At 37.9% G+C, this 15,110-nt stretch overlaps 1 protein-coding gene across 1 annotated transcript in view; it reads left to right on the forward strand.

The window, feature by feature from the left end:
- The window catches only part of PREP (prolyl endopeptidase), a 134,653-nt gene that overhangs the window by 45,041 nt on the left and 74,502 nt on the right, over positions 1-15,110 (forward strand). The window contains exon 7 of the mRNA XM_011952868.1: positions 6,487-6,592. Within this exon, the coding sequence (XP_011808258.1) occupies positions 6,487-6,592 (106 nt within the window). The remainder of the gene's footprint in view (positions 1-6,486; positions 6,593-15,110) is intronic.

Below are 15,110 nucleotides of genomic sequence, written 5' to 3' on the forward strand. Positions count from 1 at the left end.
CCAGGATGGTCTCGATCTCCTGACCTCGTGATCCGCCCGTCTTGGCCTCCCAAAGTGCTGGGATTACAGGCTTGAGCCACCGCGCCCGGCCATGGAATTCTACTTCTTTAATAATCACTTAGGGGTCATCACTTCCCCAAAGCCTTCTCAGAATTCATTTTTTCCATCCAGCTCACCACCCTGTAGATGCCCCTCTCAGCCATTCCCATCATACATTGTACTTCTTGCTACTAATGTTCTACAACATGGCTCTTTCTGTGTGTGTCTGTATCCTGCAGTGTGTCTGTCTCTCCCACCTGAGCATGAGTTCTTGAAGGTTCTAGCCTATTGATCTGTGTGTGCCTGAGTCTGGTTCAGCAGCCAGCACTTGGTAGACCCTTGATAAATAGTGGTGGAATACACACCCCAGCTGTGGCTGCCCTGAATAGTGGACTGCAGTGGTTAATGGCACATGTTAAATTGTGTCTTTGGTATGGAAGATGAGAAGTTGGCTGGGGATGGGAAGTTGACCAAGATTTTCCTATTAAGATCAGCCACTTCTGGTGATAGTAGCTATGTCCAACCTCATCCACACTGGGCACATGAATACACTTTTATGAAAAGGCTTTTTGCCCTTGAGGCAGTGGTAGTTGGCTCTTTTGGAGAACTGGGCTGGACCACCCAGAAGATCCATTTTACAATGACGAGTGGCGTATCCAAGTACCCTTAACCAAAGCAAGCTGAGTGACTTTCTCCTTTCGTTGAGGACCTTGATTCTACTCTGGTGGAAAGAGAAGTTAAATTTGAGGAAACTTGGCCAATAAAGAGTTCCAGTGAATTACTCCCTGAAGCCTGGAGATGAGTGCTCCTCCCACCTTCAGGAGACATGTCTTTCTGCCAGCCACCAGAGAAGGAGCGTGGGGTTGTGGCTTTTGGCTTTGTTTTTTTTTATAACCTCCCAGGTTTTTGTCTGCTTATGGAAAATGAAAGGCATAGTACCAGTGAATGACCAATTGTTATTCAGCCCATCTGTAGAATACCATGCTCTCTCTACATCTAGATTTTTTCCTCTTTCCAAATACATTTATCAATGCAAATGTTAGTACTTTCTTCTCTTTTAACATTTTCTAATTATATTTAACCAGTACTCTAGATATAATTCAACAGATGACTTTGCAGAAGTAGACTGTCAAAGTAACCCACATATTAAAAATTGACTAATAAAAATGGTAAAGAGTTTTAGCCTTGATGTTTATTGTTATTGTTAGGAATGCAAGTAATAGATTTAATATCAATAATGTAAATGTTTCATTTATAGTAATTCTTTTAATTTTGTTTTTGCTAATGTTTTATTTACATAAATGGTAGATTTTTATGAAGGTAAGTCGTTTTTACTTAAGGAATATTTGCTTAAAATAATATAGGTTTAAAATAGAAGGAAGCCATGAAAGCACAAATTTAGGAATTATTTCATAATTGGTCAGGCTAATATTATTACAGTTTTTGCAAAAGAAAAAATCAGTGTTTGCAAATCAGATTAATTGCTTCTGGAAAGCACAGTTATTCTAGCTGGGATATCATATCGCCTAAAGAAGAAAAAAAAAAAAAAACCAGTATTGTTGAACCGGAATTCAAACTGTTCCACGAAGACCTGATGGGCTCTTGGCTTGCCTTTTCTACTTTTCTTTTTTTAAATCTGGCTTTTAGGAAAATAACTTGATTCTGTTGATAGTCACATGCCCTCCACATCAACAGGATTTATGTCTTCCCCTCTCAATGATTTCCAAAATTCATCTTTTAAATTGCCTTGAAATAATCTGAGTGTGGGGCTGTCGTTAAGTGTGTGTTGTTTAAATTTAAGTGGAAGAAGGTATGTTTTTAGTCTGTACATTTTGGGGCAACAGTGACTTACAAATGATTTTGAGGCTTGAGACTTTGAGTATTTGAAAATTCAATGTTGTTTTCAGTTTAGCAAATTTTAGTGGCTATGGAGCAACTCCAGATTGTGATGAAGAGAATTATAATGAAGAGGACTGACTTAATTGGCATTATAACAGCAATGTACCTTGGGACTTCCTGCTTTAGATTAAGTATAAACTGCTACAGCTATTTAGCACAGCCAGAAATGCTGAGAAGAACTCATTAGATGTGCTTGAGACAGCTGTCATTGAAGGTTTGGTATGGTTCTTGCAGTGAATTTTACTGCCCTATCTTTCTGATGACTGAATCACTACAACTGGATTAGCCATCATTTATGATTGATGTAAAGTGACTTTAAACACTATGCTGTAAAGAGTCTGTCTTTATTTAAAGGACAAGAGAACAAAAGTTTAAAGTAGTATTAATGGTGCTACTTTCAATTATATTAATAAGATTATAATTGTGAAGTTGTGGATAATCTTAATATAGGATGGTTTAAAAATAAGGTGGAACCAAAATTCTGAACAGTTAGTCATGTGTATTAAAAGCTTAAGGATAATAGAATGTGTAATTCCCAAATCAAAGAAGGAAAAATATAATACAAAGAGGAAAGACACTGGGGAAAGCAAGATAAATAAAAGGTTCAAAATTTAAAATGTGGAAGCCAGTACCTCAGCAATAAAAATTAATGGATATGGAATACAGATTTTTAGATTGGATTTTAAAGACTAGATGTGTTCAAATTGTATTCATTTTCAAGAGATAGATCAACATAATGATAGATTTTTGCTTCTGGACGTGATGGTATAACTGGTACTGGACTAGTCCTCTTGCTGTACACAGCTAGGAAATTATGCAAAATAGACAAAGCAACTGTTTTCAGATATTGATCAATAGGCTGCCCTAGACTGATCCAGGAAAGAGGTAAGTCCTACAGTTGCCCCAGCTTTCTGCCTGGAGGTATTTTTTGGCCTCTGGCACAAGGAGGAGGAGCTCAGAGTATTGTAGTCTCACTGAGCTAAGGATCCAAAGATTGGAAATCAGGGAAACTGAAGACACTGGAATTTGCAGGGCAGAGTAACAAGAGGAGGAACTGCCCACTAAGAGTTTCAGATATCTGCCTTGGAATCCCCTCATGTTTTCGGCTGTTAAGCAGCGTGTACGCTGACTGACTAAGACTTTATGATTCAAGCTAAGAACTACTAGGGGGCTGTAAGCTGACAACTCCCAAAGGTTTAAAACAACTGGGAGACATTCACATTCTGACAAGTCAGAGGGGAAAGACTTTGTGAACACCCAGGGTATTCAATTAGACCTCAGAGAGGCCATGCCTTAGCAGTAGGGCTGTATACCTTACCCAACAAACCTTTGAAAACAAGTCTAGAATGGATCAAGCTGATCTGGCAACAAATTAACTGCTGCAAAATGTTTTACAGACAGACCAGAAAATAAATCCTGACAACATTCAAAAGTCTAGAATCCAGTCAAAAAATAAATAAATAAAGTTATTAAAGAAGAAGCAAAAAAAAAAAAAAAAAAATGTGACTTATAGCCAAGAGGAAAAACAGTCAGTAAAAACAGATCCAGAAATACCAGAGTAGAATTAACATATAAGGACTTACAAAAAGCTCTCGTAAAAAAATACTTTTTAGAAATCTTTACTAAGTGTTACTATAATGAACAAAGAAATAGAAAATATAAAAATGAACCACATACTCTTCTAGAAATAAAAAATGAAACTCTGAAATGAAAAAGTATCTGTTTATAGCAATTTAGATGCTATAAAAGAAAATGTAAAAGTTGAAGACAGGACAATCGAAACTAAACCACAAAGAGAAACTAAAACAAAAATGAACACAGTTTCACTGACCTGTGGAATATACCAAGTTATGTAACAGAGTATGTATTTGAAGTTCTAGAATAGGGGTGAGGGGACAAAAAATACATACATGAGGAACAAATGGCCAAAAATGTTACAAATTTGATAAAATACAGAAATCCACAGATTCAAGAAGCTCAGTTAATCTCAAGCAGGTTACTACATCAAAGCCCATTACAGAATAATCAATGTTCAGAAAGCCGAAGATAACAAAATACTAAAAGCAGCCAGAGGAGAAAACACACATTACGTATAGGGAAAGAAAGATAAGAAATGACACCGACTTTCCAGTGGAAACAGTGCAAGTCAGAAAACGGTGGAAAGATGTCTTCTTAATCGGGTTTACCTTGATTGCCATATTTAAAACTATAGCCTTGGCTGGGCACAGTGGCTCACGCCTATAATCCTAGCACTTTGGGAGGCCAAGGTGGGTGGATCACCTGAGGTCAGAAGTTTAAGACCAGACTGACCAACTTGGTGAAACTCCATCTATACTAAAAATACAAAAATTAGCTGGGCGTGGTGGTGGTCATCTGTAATCCCAGCTACTCAGGAGGCTGAGGCAGGAGAATCGCTGGAACCCAGGAGGCAGAGATTGCAGGTTGGAGTGCCACTGCACTCCAGCCTGGACAATGAGAGTGAAACTCCGTCACACACACACAAAAAAAACTGCAACCTGCCCACCATATCCTGTCCTCCTTATTCACCTGTTCATGTTTTCCATGGCATTTATCATAATATACTACATAATTCCATATTTATGTGTTCTTCTCTCTTAATAGATGTAACTTTTTCTCCTGATGTGTTTATTGATGTATCTTTAACACCTAGAAAAATGTCTTGCACAAAATAGCTGCTTAGCAAATGTTTATTGAAGGAGCAAATGAAAGAATAAGAGCTATTAGGGTTTACCAGAGAAAAAGAGCTAACAGGATGTGTGTGTATGTGTATATATACATAGAGAGGATTTGTTTAAGGAATTGGCTCATGTGATTGTGGAGTCTTGGCAAGTCCTAACCCTGCAGGGTAGGCCCACAGGCTGGAGACTCAAGGAAGAGTTATAGTTGAGTCCAAAGGCTGTTGGCTGGCTGGATCCCTCCTGTTCAGCAGAGGTCAGTGTTCTGTCAAGGCCATGAACTGAGTGGATGAGTCCCACCCACATTATGGAGGGTGATCTGCTTTACTCCAAGTCTGCTCACTTAAATGTAATCTTATCTTAAAAAAAAAACAACAAAAAACAAAAAAAAAACTTCACAGAAACATCTAAACTAACATCCAAATGTCTGGGCACTGTGGCCTAGCCAGGTTGACATACAAAATTAACTCTTATAATAAGGATATGGAAAAACAGGAACTCTCATACATTACTGCTAAGTAAGAGTGTAAGTTGGTACCACCACCTTGGAGAATAATTTGGCAACATCTCATAAAGTTGAATATGTGCATGTCCTACCACTGAGCAGTTTTACTTCTAGTTATATATATATATAGGGAAGCATTTTAGGTCACAAACATGTTCCAGAAATTTTCTAAACAATTATTTGTAATAGTAAGAAAACAAATAATATAGATGTTTATGGATAGGATGATGGATCAACTAATGGTGGTATATTTCTAGATTGTAATACTGTGCAGCAGTTAAAATGAATGAACTAGGTTTGCATGTACCAACATGGACTAATGATAAAACTTACATTGAATGAAAAAACTTAGTTGCAAAAGAATATGTGTAGTTTGATACCACGTATCAATTTTGTCAACTCAAAACAATAATATATTGTTTGTATTAGATTATTAGGATTCTTTTTGCTGTTTATACTAACAAGGAAAGTCTCTGAGCATAGGCCTTTCATTTCTGAGATCTTGCGGTAGAAGGGACTAAAAATATGCATAAGCAGTTATTCAGTAGAAACTTGTCAGTGTGACCAGTGTGGACCATAGTGAATTTCTTGCATCTATACCCATTTTGCTAATTCTTTTCTTTTCTTTTTCTTTTCTTTTCTTTTCTTTTCTTTTTTTTTTGAGATGGAGTCTCACTCTGTCACCCAGGCTGCAGTGCAGTGGCACTGTGTCAGCTCACTGCAACCTCTGTCTCCCGGGTTCAAACAATTCTTCTGCCTCAGTCTCCCGAGTAGCTTGGATTACAGGCGCCCATCACCACGCCTGGCTAATTTTTATATTTTTAGTAGAGACAGGGTTTCACCACGTTGGCTAGGCTGATCTTGAACTCCTGACCTCAGGTAATCCACCCCCACTCAGCCTCCCAAAGTACTGGGATTACAGGCGTGAACCACCGCATCTGGCCACATTTTGCTAATTCTTCTGAGAACAATGAACTTTAAATTATGCAACCCATGAGGAAACTTTAAAGTCAAGGATATTATATTCAAAATGATAGATTTTACATATTTTCAGTTTAAAGAATAGACTAGAAATTAAAATAAAAATTACATTGAAGTTACGACTTTCAGTTACCTCTGCTGATATTTTCAACTAAAACAATTCACTGTGTTTTGTTAAACTATGATTATGGGTGAAATATAAAATTGATGTTCATTTTTTTATTCAGATAACTTATCAGATCATGAGTTTGGGGCAGAGACACTGCCTTTGGAAATTAACCTTAATTTTTTAACTTAATATTCAATAATGTTCTCATACAAATATATTCTAATTAGCCCCTGCACTATTTTTTTTTTCTTTTTTAGTTATCTGATGATGGCCGCTATGTCTTGTTATCAATAAGGGAGGGATGTGATCCAGTAAACCGACTGTGGTACTGTGACCTACAGCAGGAATCCAATGGCATCACTGGTAAGTTATTTTATCAGACACAGATAATTATTCCCAGAAACTTCATTTAAAAAGTATTATTTTGGTCTATTAATTGATTTCCCAAGACCTTCTATTCCACCACATCTTGTCAGTTCATCCGATTTTTTTTTCTTTTAGTACTGTTCCATAAAATCAGGGAAAATGGAATGAAACTGTTGGCTTTAGCATTTTCTCTGTAGATTGAGATTAGCTGTACTTTCTGCACGTAGTGTGAAAATATCCCGTGAGTATTGCACATGAAGAGCGTGAAGGAGAAGCTGACCCTTTTGGTCTATAACTATTTAGATTTAATGGTGCATCCGGGCATAGTAGCATCATACTTGCAATCCTAGGGACTCAGGAGGCTGAGGCAGGAAGTCAGCTTGGAGCCAGGAGTTGGAGACCAGCGTGGGCAACATAGCCAGACCCTGTCTTTAAAATAAAAAAGGCATAATGTTGCAAACTGTCACAGGCAAGGGTTATTAGACCAATGGGAATTGGCTAGATTAACATAGTCAGTAGAGTGGCCCTCAGTACTTAGGAAAAGAACAGCCTGTGTTTGTTTGCCAAAGCCTTACATATCATGGTAAGCATAGAACCAGCCAGTTACAGATTCTGGAGATGGCTCATTTTAAATGTTGTTCTCTTCCATCGTCTCTATCATACCAGCACTATCATCAAGCGCAAAAACTTTTCAGCTGCACAATTTACTATGCTGAAAATTCCCAGACCCAGAAATCCTATCAGACGTACTGGCATCCCGATAAGGACAGACACTAAGCTAATTACATTATCTTCTAGTTAATGCGAAAGAGATAATATTTTAGAGAGGATTGACCTAGATTTTCAAAATACTAAGTAAATTTCTGTAATAATGTATTTACCTCATCATTAGTTTCTAATCTTGTTACATTGTGATACGAAAATATTTGTCTGATTGAGCATTGCGTCATTTTTAAACTTCTCTGAGCAAGATCTGCATCCTAACATTAGATACTACAGAGCACCATTCATACATATAGCAGGGTGAAGTCAGCAACTTTTTTCCTAGAGTTAAATATATATCCATTTAATAAAACTGAGTATTTTTTTCTATTAAGAGATACATCCATCTTGGTGTCAAGAAATCAGCATCGGCCACATCAGTGTTTGCATTCTCTGTCAGGCCAAACCACCATCCAGGAATTGTTCGCTTGAGTTGCAAGCATAGGTCTTCATAGAACTGAGCAAACCTTTTCAGATTGAGCCTGAATGAATGAGTGACATGAGACATTATGGTGCTGTTATCCTGCACACATGTTCCAAATATAGAGAAGAAAATTCTGTCCACATATTTATATACCAGACTGCTATTGCTATATCCACTTTAATAAGGGATAATAATATTTTGAATAAAACTTTCAAGTGCTGGCAAAACTCATGAAAACCCTCTTTGTTTCCCCCCAACCTCTCAGTCCCTATCTTTCCCCCGCAACCCAGTTATTTTATTATTGCAGTGTTAGCATTTAGAGAAGAGGGTACTGGAGATTGGGATTCCAAAAGAAAGACGGTACAGAGGTGCTCTAGGCTCTCAAAAACCAAATTCTAGATAGTGCAGCCAAGAATGAATATGAAGAAGAAAAAAGGGGAGCATCTAAGAAAGTCTGAGTGGCCATGATCCATTCAGAGCTCCAGGGAAGCCTCAGCTCTGCTCTTAAGGCCTTCCAAATGATTGAGTCAGGCCCACTCAGATTATCCAGGATAACCTCTCTTCATTAAAGTCGGTGGATTATGGGCCTTAATCCCATCTACAAAATACTTTCACAGCAACATCTATATTCGTGTTTGATTGATTAACGAGGGACACTAGCCTAGCCAAGTTGATAGCAAAAAGACCATCACACTAAGCTCATGGAAAACCATGTGGAACAAACAAGTCCAGTGGTACTAACCTGATGTGTCAGTATTAGGGCTTCACTGATGCATTTGGCAAAGTATGGCATATCCTGTGGACCAGAAAGCAGAATATGAAGAGAATAACAAAGGATAGGTGGAACTGAAGCTGTTGAGCTGCATACTGATGAATTGGATCAGCATTCTCCAGTGGTAGCTGCTAGGTTCCAGGTGTAGCACTGAGCCTGTTATCTTTTTTCTGATTATTGCTTTGCTAGCATTACATTTGTGGATAACATAAACTTCAGAGTAATTATTCTTTTGAATGGTGATTCTGGGATTCTGAAAGTTCTCGACAGTTGCAGTTATTCACCAAGTAGATACCAGTTTTCACTCTTAGGTTCAAAAATCAATTGTACAGGACAGGATTAGAGAACTCTTGTTTGTTTGCTTTTTAATCGATCACTGGTTTCATTGTGAATCATTGATGATTATGACTATTCAGAGAAACAAGTATTGTGTGTGATTGTTTTACTATTGAAAAGATTAAGTAAATTTAGTCTATAAAAGAGGAGACATAGCAGATTGAGATAGGGATCATTAAGTTAAAAAGCAATGGTTCTTGTTAATTACAGTTGGATATATTGGTATAATAACCATAGCCTTTCAAATCAGATTTGAATGTTAATCTCAGCTCCGCCACTAAATAACTGGTTACCCTGGTAAAGTGTTTTTTTTCTCTCTTCTTTAATATTTCCATGTCTGCAAATAAGGAAATAATATCTACTTCATAGGGAATTGTGAGGAATAATGAAAATGCAAAGAAAAGAACTTAGCAGGGTTTCTGGCATACAGTGGGTTCTCAAGTATTCCTTCTTTTTTTCTTTGTTTCTTGACTGAAAGAGGAATATTTAGAATCACTGTACTTTAGTTTTAGGTAGCTTAGAAAACTAGATTGAGGACACCAAAACAAAAAACAAAGTCTTTTATCTTCAGATTCAAAGCTGCTCTAAATACAGATTTTCAAATTAACTTGTTTCTGCAAAGCCAGGTTCATAATCACAAAAGAGGAGACTGTGAGAGAACATGTCTCATCGTGCAGGTTGGTAATTGAAAATTCAGGGGTCTGTATGCCCGGTTGGTGACCATGACTAACTCCTAGGATCTTTTTTGCTTTTTTTCTTTTTTTAACGTGTTTCGCCAATTTTGTTATCCTCTTTACACTAAAAATAGAATAATTAACATTTAACTTAAAATGCTAAATGCACTAGATAACTTGAATGTTCGATGATTTAGACCTGAACAACTGGTGCCTGAAAACTCAATCCATGTTGTGAAACCTCAAATATTATTTTACTAAAATCTGTACCCCTTTTGATATCTGAAAGCCTTTCTGCTAGGATTTTAATCTGTTTTCCCTTAAAGCTAGGGGAATTATCACCTTTTTTGTATAAATTAATTATTTATATATTTAAAACACCACTCGAATGTCTTTTTTGAGGACTAAAGAATTTCACTTAGGTGGCTCATGTCACATTGCCATCATCTGTGTCTCCCAAGAAAACCTGTCCATGTGCATTTGAAATGAGAGCACAAAAAGCCCCCCAAAAAAGGCCAATGGCAATTTAATATCTTTTTAATAGCACATAGGGAGAAAAAACTAAAATAGCAGGATAGAAAATATCTTAGCAACTTGAAAGTTAAGTGAGATCTGTATGAATTAAAACTGGATTCATTTTGTCAAATAAGTATGGACTTCTGTTCTTTTGCTGCGTTATGGGAGTGCTGTCTCTGTTGTTCTCTACCTCTCTTTGGAGAACCTCATTTCTGCCATTTACATTTGCAGTATTTTCACTTAAGAATATGAACACGTTTGTTGCAAGCTGTGGATCACATCCTTTACCCAGTAACTGCAGTTGAGTCTGGCAATTGCTCCTTCTTAGCTTTTCTGAACAGGTAATTTCCATGACTCACCTCATGCATCACTGTATAGAAATGGAATTAGGCCTGTCATCTGGGCTTTAGAAGCTTATATATGATAATTTTTCAGCTCTTCAGAACAGCTAAGCAGATCCTCTCAAAAGAGTCACCTCCTCTTCTCCACTGGTTTACCAGAGAAATGTGTGGAGTTACTACTACTTTCTTGCTTTGAGAGAAGAGAGGTCCCTGTCAGGGGCTACCGGGCTTCCTTGTATTTTTTTTTTTTTTGAGATTGAGTCTCGCTCTGTTGCCCAGACAGGAGTGCAGTGGCGCGATCTCCTCACTGCAACCTCCACCTGCCAGGTTCAAGTGATTCTCCTGCCTCAGCCTCCCGAGTAGCTGTGACTATAGGCGCACGCCACCATGCCTGGCTAGTTTTTGTATTTTTCATAGAGATGGGGTTTCACCATGTTGGCAAGGCTGGTCTCGATCTCCTGACCTCCTGACCTGCCTCGGCCTCCCAGAGTGCTGGGATTACAGGCATGAGCCACTGCTCCCGGCCTTCCTTGTACTTTTGATAGATACCTTTCTCTCCAGAGTTGCCCCTTCTCCTCCTTTCCTCCATTCTGATTTCCTTTTCTCTCCATACAAAAACACTTTGTGTGAGGATCCGTGAGCTGCATGAGATTAGAGATGTTGCCTGTCTTGTTCCCCATGGAGTTGCCGGCACCTAGAACAGTCCCTATTGGACTCACAGCAGATGTGTACCAGCTTGTCTCAAATGATGTGTCCCTTTAGGGATCCTTGTGCTCAGGTGGCCTTGCTTGATAAGCCGCCCTCCCTCTGTAACTGTTACTGACTTCTGAGCGTTTTGAATCTTTATCCCTGTGGCTTCCTAAATTTTTTTTTCATTAAATTTTTGTCCTTTGTTAAGCCCTGAGAATGATGGGTTCTTTTTTTCATTCCTGTATATTGTGTGAGCAGAAGATTTTTGCTTCTCTTACTCTTTTGCTTGACATCAAAAGTGAAGAAGTCTCAAGGTATCATTAAAGACACCAGGCTAGCATGACATTTTTTAGTTCTGCAGTAGAAAAAGACAGCTGAGTCTTGACTCCTGTGATTCTTGATATGATTCATGCCCACAGATTTATTGAAATTAATTATCCTGAACCTTACAAGAAAATAATTTGTCTGGATTTTCTTATATTTTCTATGCCTTTCTAATCAATATTATTTCTTTTGAAGTATGTATATACTGTGTTTCCTAAGTTTGCTATAACCCTATTTTATTTATTTACTTTATTTAAATATAAAATAGAGATGGAGTCTCACTATATTGCCTACCTAGGCTGGTTTCAAACACATGGGCTCAAGCAGTCCTCCTGCCTCAGCCTCCCAAAGTGCTGAGATTACAGGTGCAAGCCACTGTGCCTGGCCCTATTTTGAATATATAAAAAGTTGCCTTATATACTTTAGTTACCTAGACAAAATTCAGAATAAATTTTTGAATATTTTTTGCAGTATGGGTAAGTGTCAGGGCTAAGAGCTCTCTTTTTTCTCAAGTATGTGGACTTTAAAAAATTTACATGAAAACTTAAGGAAGTTTATGCCTTAAAAATATAAATACATTTAACTCAGGGATATATTTCTAAATATTTTTATTACAAAAGCAGAAGATACTAATAACTTCTTTAAAATTTGACTTTGGTTACTTTTGTTGTCTACATTATAAACAGCTGTTTGTAAGGTTCAGTCTAAAATGTAGGAGTACCTAAATCACATATTTAGTTATGAATTAGACCTGTATTAACGTCCTACCCTGTGCCAGGCACTGTGTTGAGCACTTGTAATGACACGTAGTGGCCCTTGCCCTTCAAGTGCTCCCCATCTGCTGGATGGTAAGATGTGGATATCATCAGTTCGAGGGGGTGTCTGAAGTGTTGTGGCCCAGTGCACAGATTCAGGCTCAGGCATCCTCTCTCTTCTGTTTTCTTTCTTTTTGTCATTTTCTTTTCTTTTTGGTTCTTTAACTTTCCAGTAGAAAGTCAGGTACTTTATTCCCTGCTTTATAGGATGATAGCAGCAAAAAAGGAACTTACCATTAGTCCCTGTCCTGAATACATTTTTTTTTTTTCTGCAACTTCTGCCTGCTGGGTTCAAGTGATTCTCCTGCCTCAGCCTCTCGAGTAGCTGGGATTACAGGTGCCCACCACCACAGCCGGCTAATTTTGTATTTTTAGTAGAAATGGGGTTTCGCCATGTTGGCCAGGCTTTTCATGAACCCCTGACCTCAGGTGATCCGTTTGCCTCAGCCTCCCAAAGTGCGGGGATTACAAGCATGAGCCACTGCGCCCAACCTACATTTAAAATTAATTGTATCAGAGGTTTTTAATAGAATTCTTAAGAAGTGATTGTTAGGTGAAAAGATCCCATAAGTCTGAAATCTTTGTTGTTAGTAACTTAACAACCTCCTTCAATATAGGCATCCTTAAGATAGGCCCAGAGCGGTCTTTGCTCATGTCACAGCATTTATGAGGAGTTTAGGGAGAAAAGGTGGATGGTAGTGACATGCTGATTTCTGTAAGGAAATAAAAGCTTACCTGGGATTTGCCCAGACTTTCACTAACCTGTCTGTGCTTTTTCCTTTTTTTTGCTAAAAGTTTGATCGTTTTAGATTGATAAAGTATTCAGTACCTACCATATTTTTATTTTAACGCTTTCGTGTCAAAGAAAATTGGCTTTTTCCTGCATTAGGAATTAAATTTGCATTACATGATAACACATAACCATAAAAGGAAATGTGGTATTTAGCAGACATGTAGATTGGTCATTTCACCATCTCTGACTAATGCAGCTCTTGTTTTTAGGTAGCAGAGATGATATTGACTCTTTTGTTCTTGCCTGGTAGGGCTGAACATTCTTTGGGCATACAGTGGAAAAGGGGAGATAAACATTCGAGAAGCTTTAAGCAAAGGAGCTGTCCAAAGCTTAGCAAAGTCATCTGAGTGCTAAAAGCAAACCAACAAGGGAACAAGGGAAGAGGGCCTCAGAGAGAAGACAGGGAGTTGGTAGGAAATCTGCGTGTCCAAGTGGGGATGCGGGAAAACGAAAAAGAATTGGGACGTCGAAAGACAGTATAAAAACAAGACCCAAAATAGGAAGTTCTATGTAAAAGACAAAATACTAATGATAAAATGAGTATTTATACTAATTTTAAAACATGTTCAGTTTACTTTTGTCACTTGAACACTGGTGTTACTTGGAATAATAGTTAATACTGTTTATGTAACATTTCCTATGTGTCAGGTTCTGAGTTACAAATGTAGTGCATTTCATTCAGTCTTCTCAACAGCTTCTGAGGAGCATGAATTATTATCCCCAGGAAACTGAGGCTGGTGAGGCCAACTGGCTTTCCTAATGCCATTTAAACACTTGGATCCATGTCAGTTTGACTCCCACGCCTGTATTCTAACTGTTAATCATGTGGCAGACTGAGACAGAAGGAAGTCGTTCAGGACAACAGCAGCCTGTGCGACCTGCAGCCTCAGTGCCTGACCACTCCTAGCATTTGTTGTCGTGACATGTCCAGCCCTTAGAGTTTTTGTAAAGTATAAAAGCACTTTAGCTGCCATTATCAGAGAGCTTGCACAGCATTTTCTATGAAAAGTAGTTAATATAGTTTAGTTGATGATTTTTCAAAGAAAGTAATAAAAGTATGACTGCTCTAGGAAAAGCATAAGATAATTTATTTTAAACTAATCTTCACTCAATAAATGAATCAGTCCCCACTAAGAAGCAGGTTTATAAAAAGTAATTTTAACATTTGAATGTAGAGAGGTTTGGGAATTGAAAATTGTTTTGGCTTCAGAGTGAATAATGCCACTTTATAGACAAAAGAACCTCAGAGAAGGTAGCCAAAAAGTGAAATGGTTAAAGAGTTAAATCATGTTTCTTTTTAAAAAGTAATTTTCCTGTTTTCCATTTAAATCAACAGTGTTCTAATTTGTGAGTAGCAAAAATCAGCCCCATTGTTCAACTGAAATACCTTTTCTCTTGATTTATTTCTCTACCAAAGCCCTGTAGAACAAGATTTCAGGAGAGCAAAAGAATTTCAAGAGCTCTCGTTTAAAACATCTGGCCCTGTGAGGGCCTGTACTTTGGACTCTTTTTCAGATTTTCTAGCTAGACTTTTGTGAATCCAGCCACATTCCTTATTCTGAATGAGCTTATGATGTGCAGTATGTATTTATGGCTAAGGTTAACGCTTCAGAATTTGGTGGCAGACAATAACGTACACTTTCCTGTTGTTTTTTGTTCGTTGGAACTTGAATTTTTTTTTTTATATGTCTTTTTTATTATACTTTTAAGTTCTAAGGTACATTTGCACAACGTGCAGGTTTGTTACATGTGTATACATGTGCCATGTTGGTGTGCTGCACCCCTTAACTCGTCATTTACATTAGGTATATCTCCTAATGCTATCCCTCCCCACTTCCCCCACCCCATGACAGGCCCCGGTGTGTGATGTTCCCTATCCTATGTCCAAGTGTTGTCATTGTTCATTTCCCACCTATGAGTGAGAACATGCAGTGTTTGGTTTTCTGTCCTTGCAGTAGTTTGCTCAGAGTGATGGTTTCCAGCTTCATCCATGTCCCTACAAAGGACATGAACTCATCCTTTTTTATGGCTGCATAGTATTCCATGGTGTATATGTGCCACATTTTCT

Source organism: Colobus angolensis, unplaced genomic scaffold (assembly GCF_000951035.1).
Source record: "Colobus angolensis palliatus isolate OR3802 unplaced genomic scaffold, Cang.pa_1.0 Scaffold35, whole genome shotgun sequence".
NCBI classification, from domain to species: Eukaryota; Metazoa; Chordata; class Mammalia; order Primates; family Cercopithecidae; genus Colobus; species Colobus angolensis.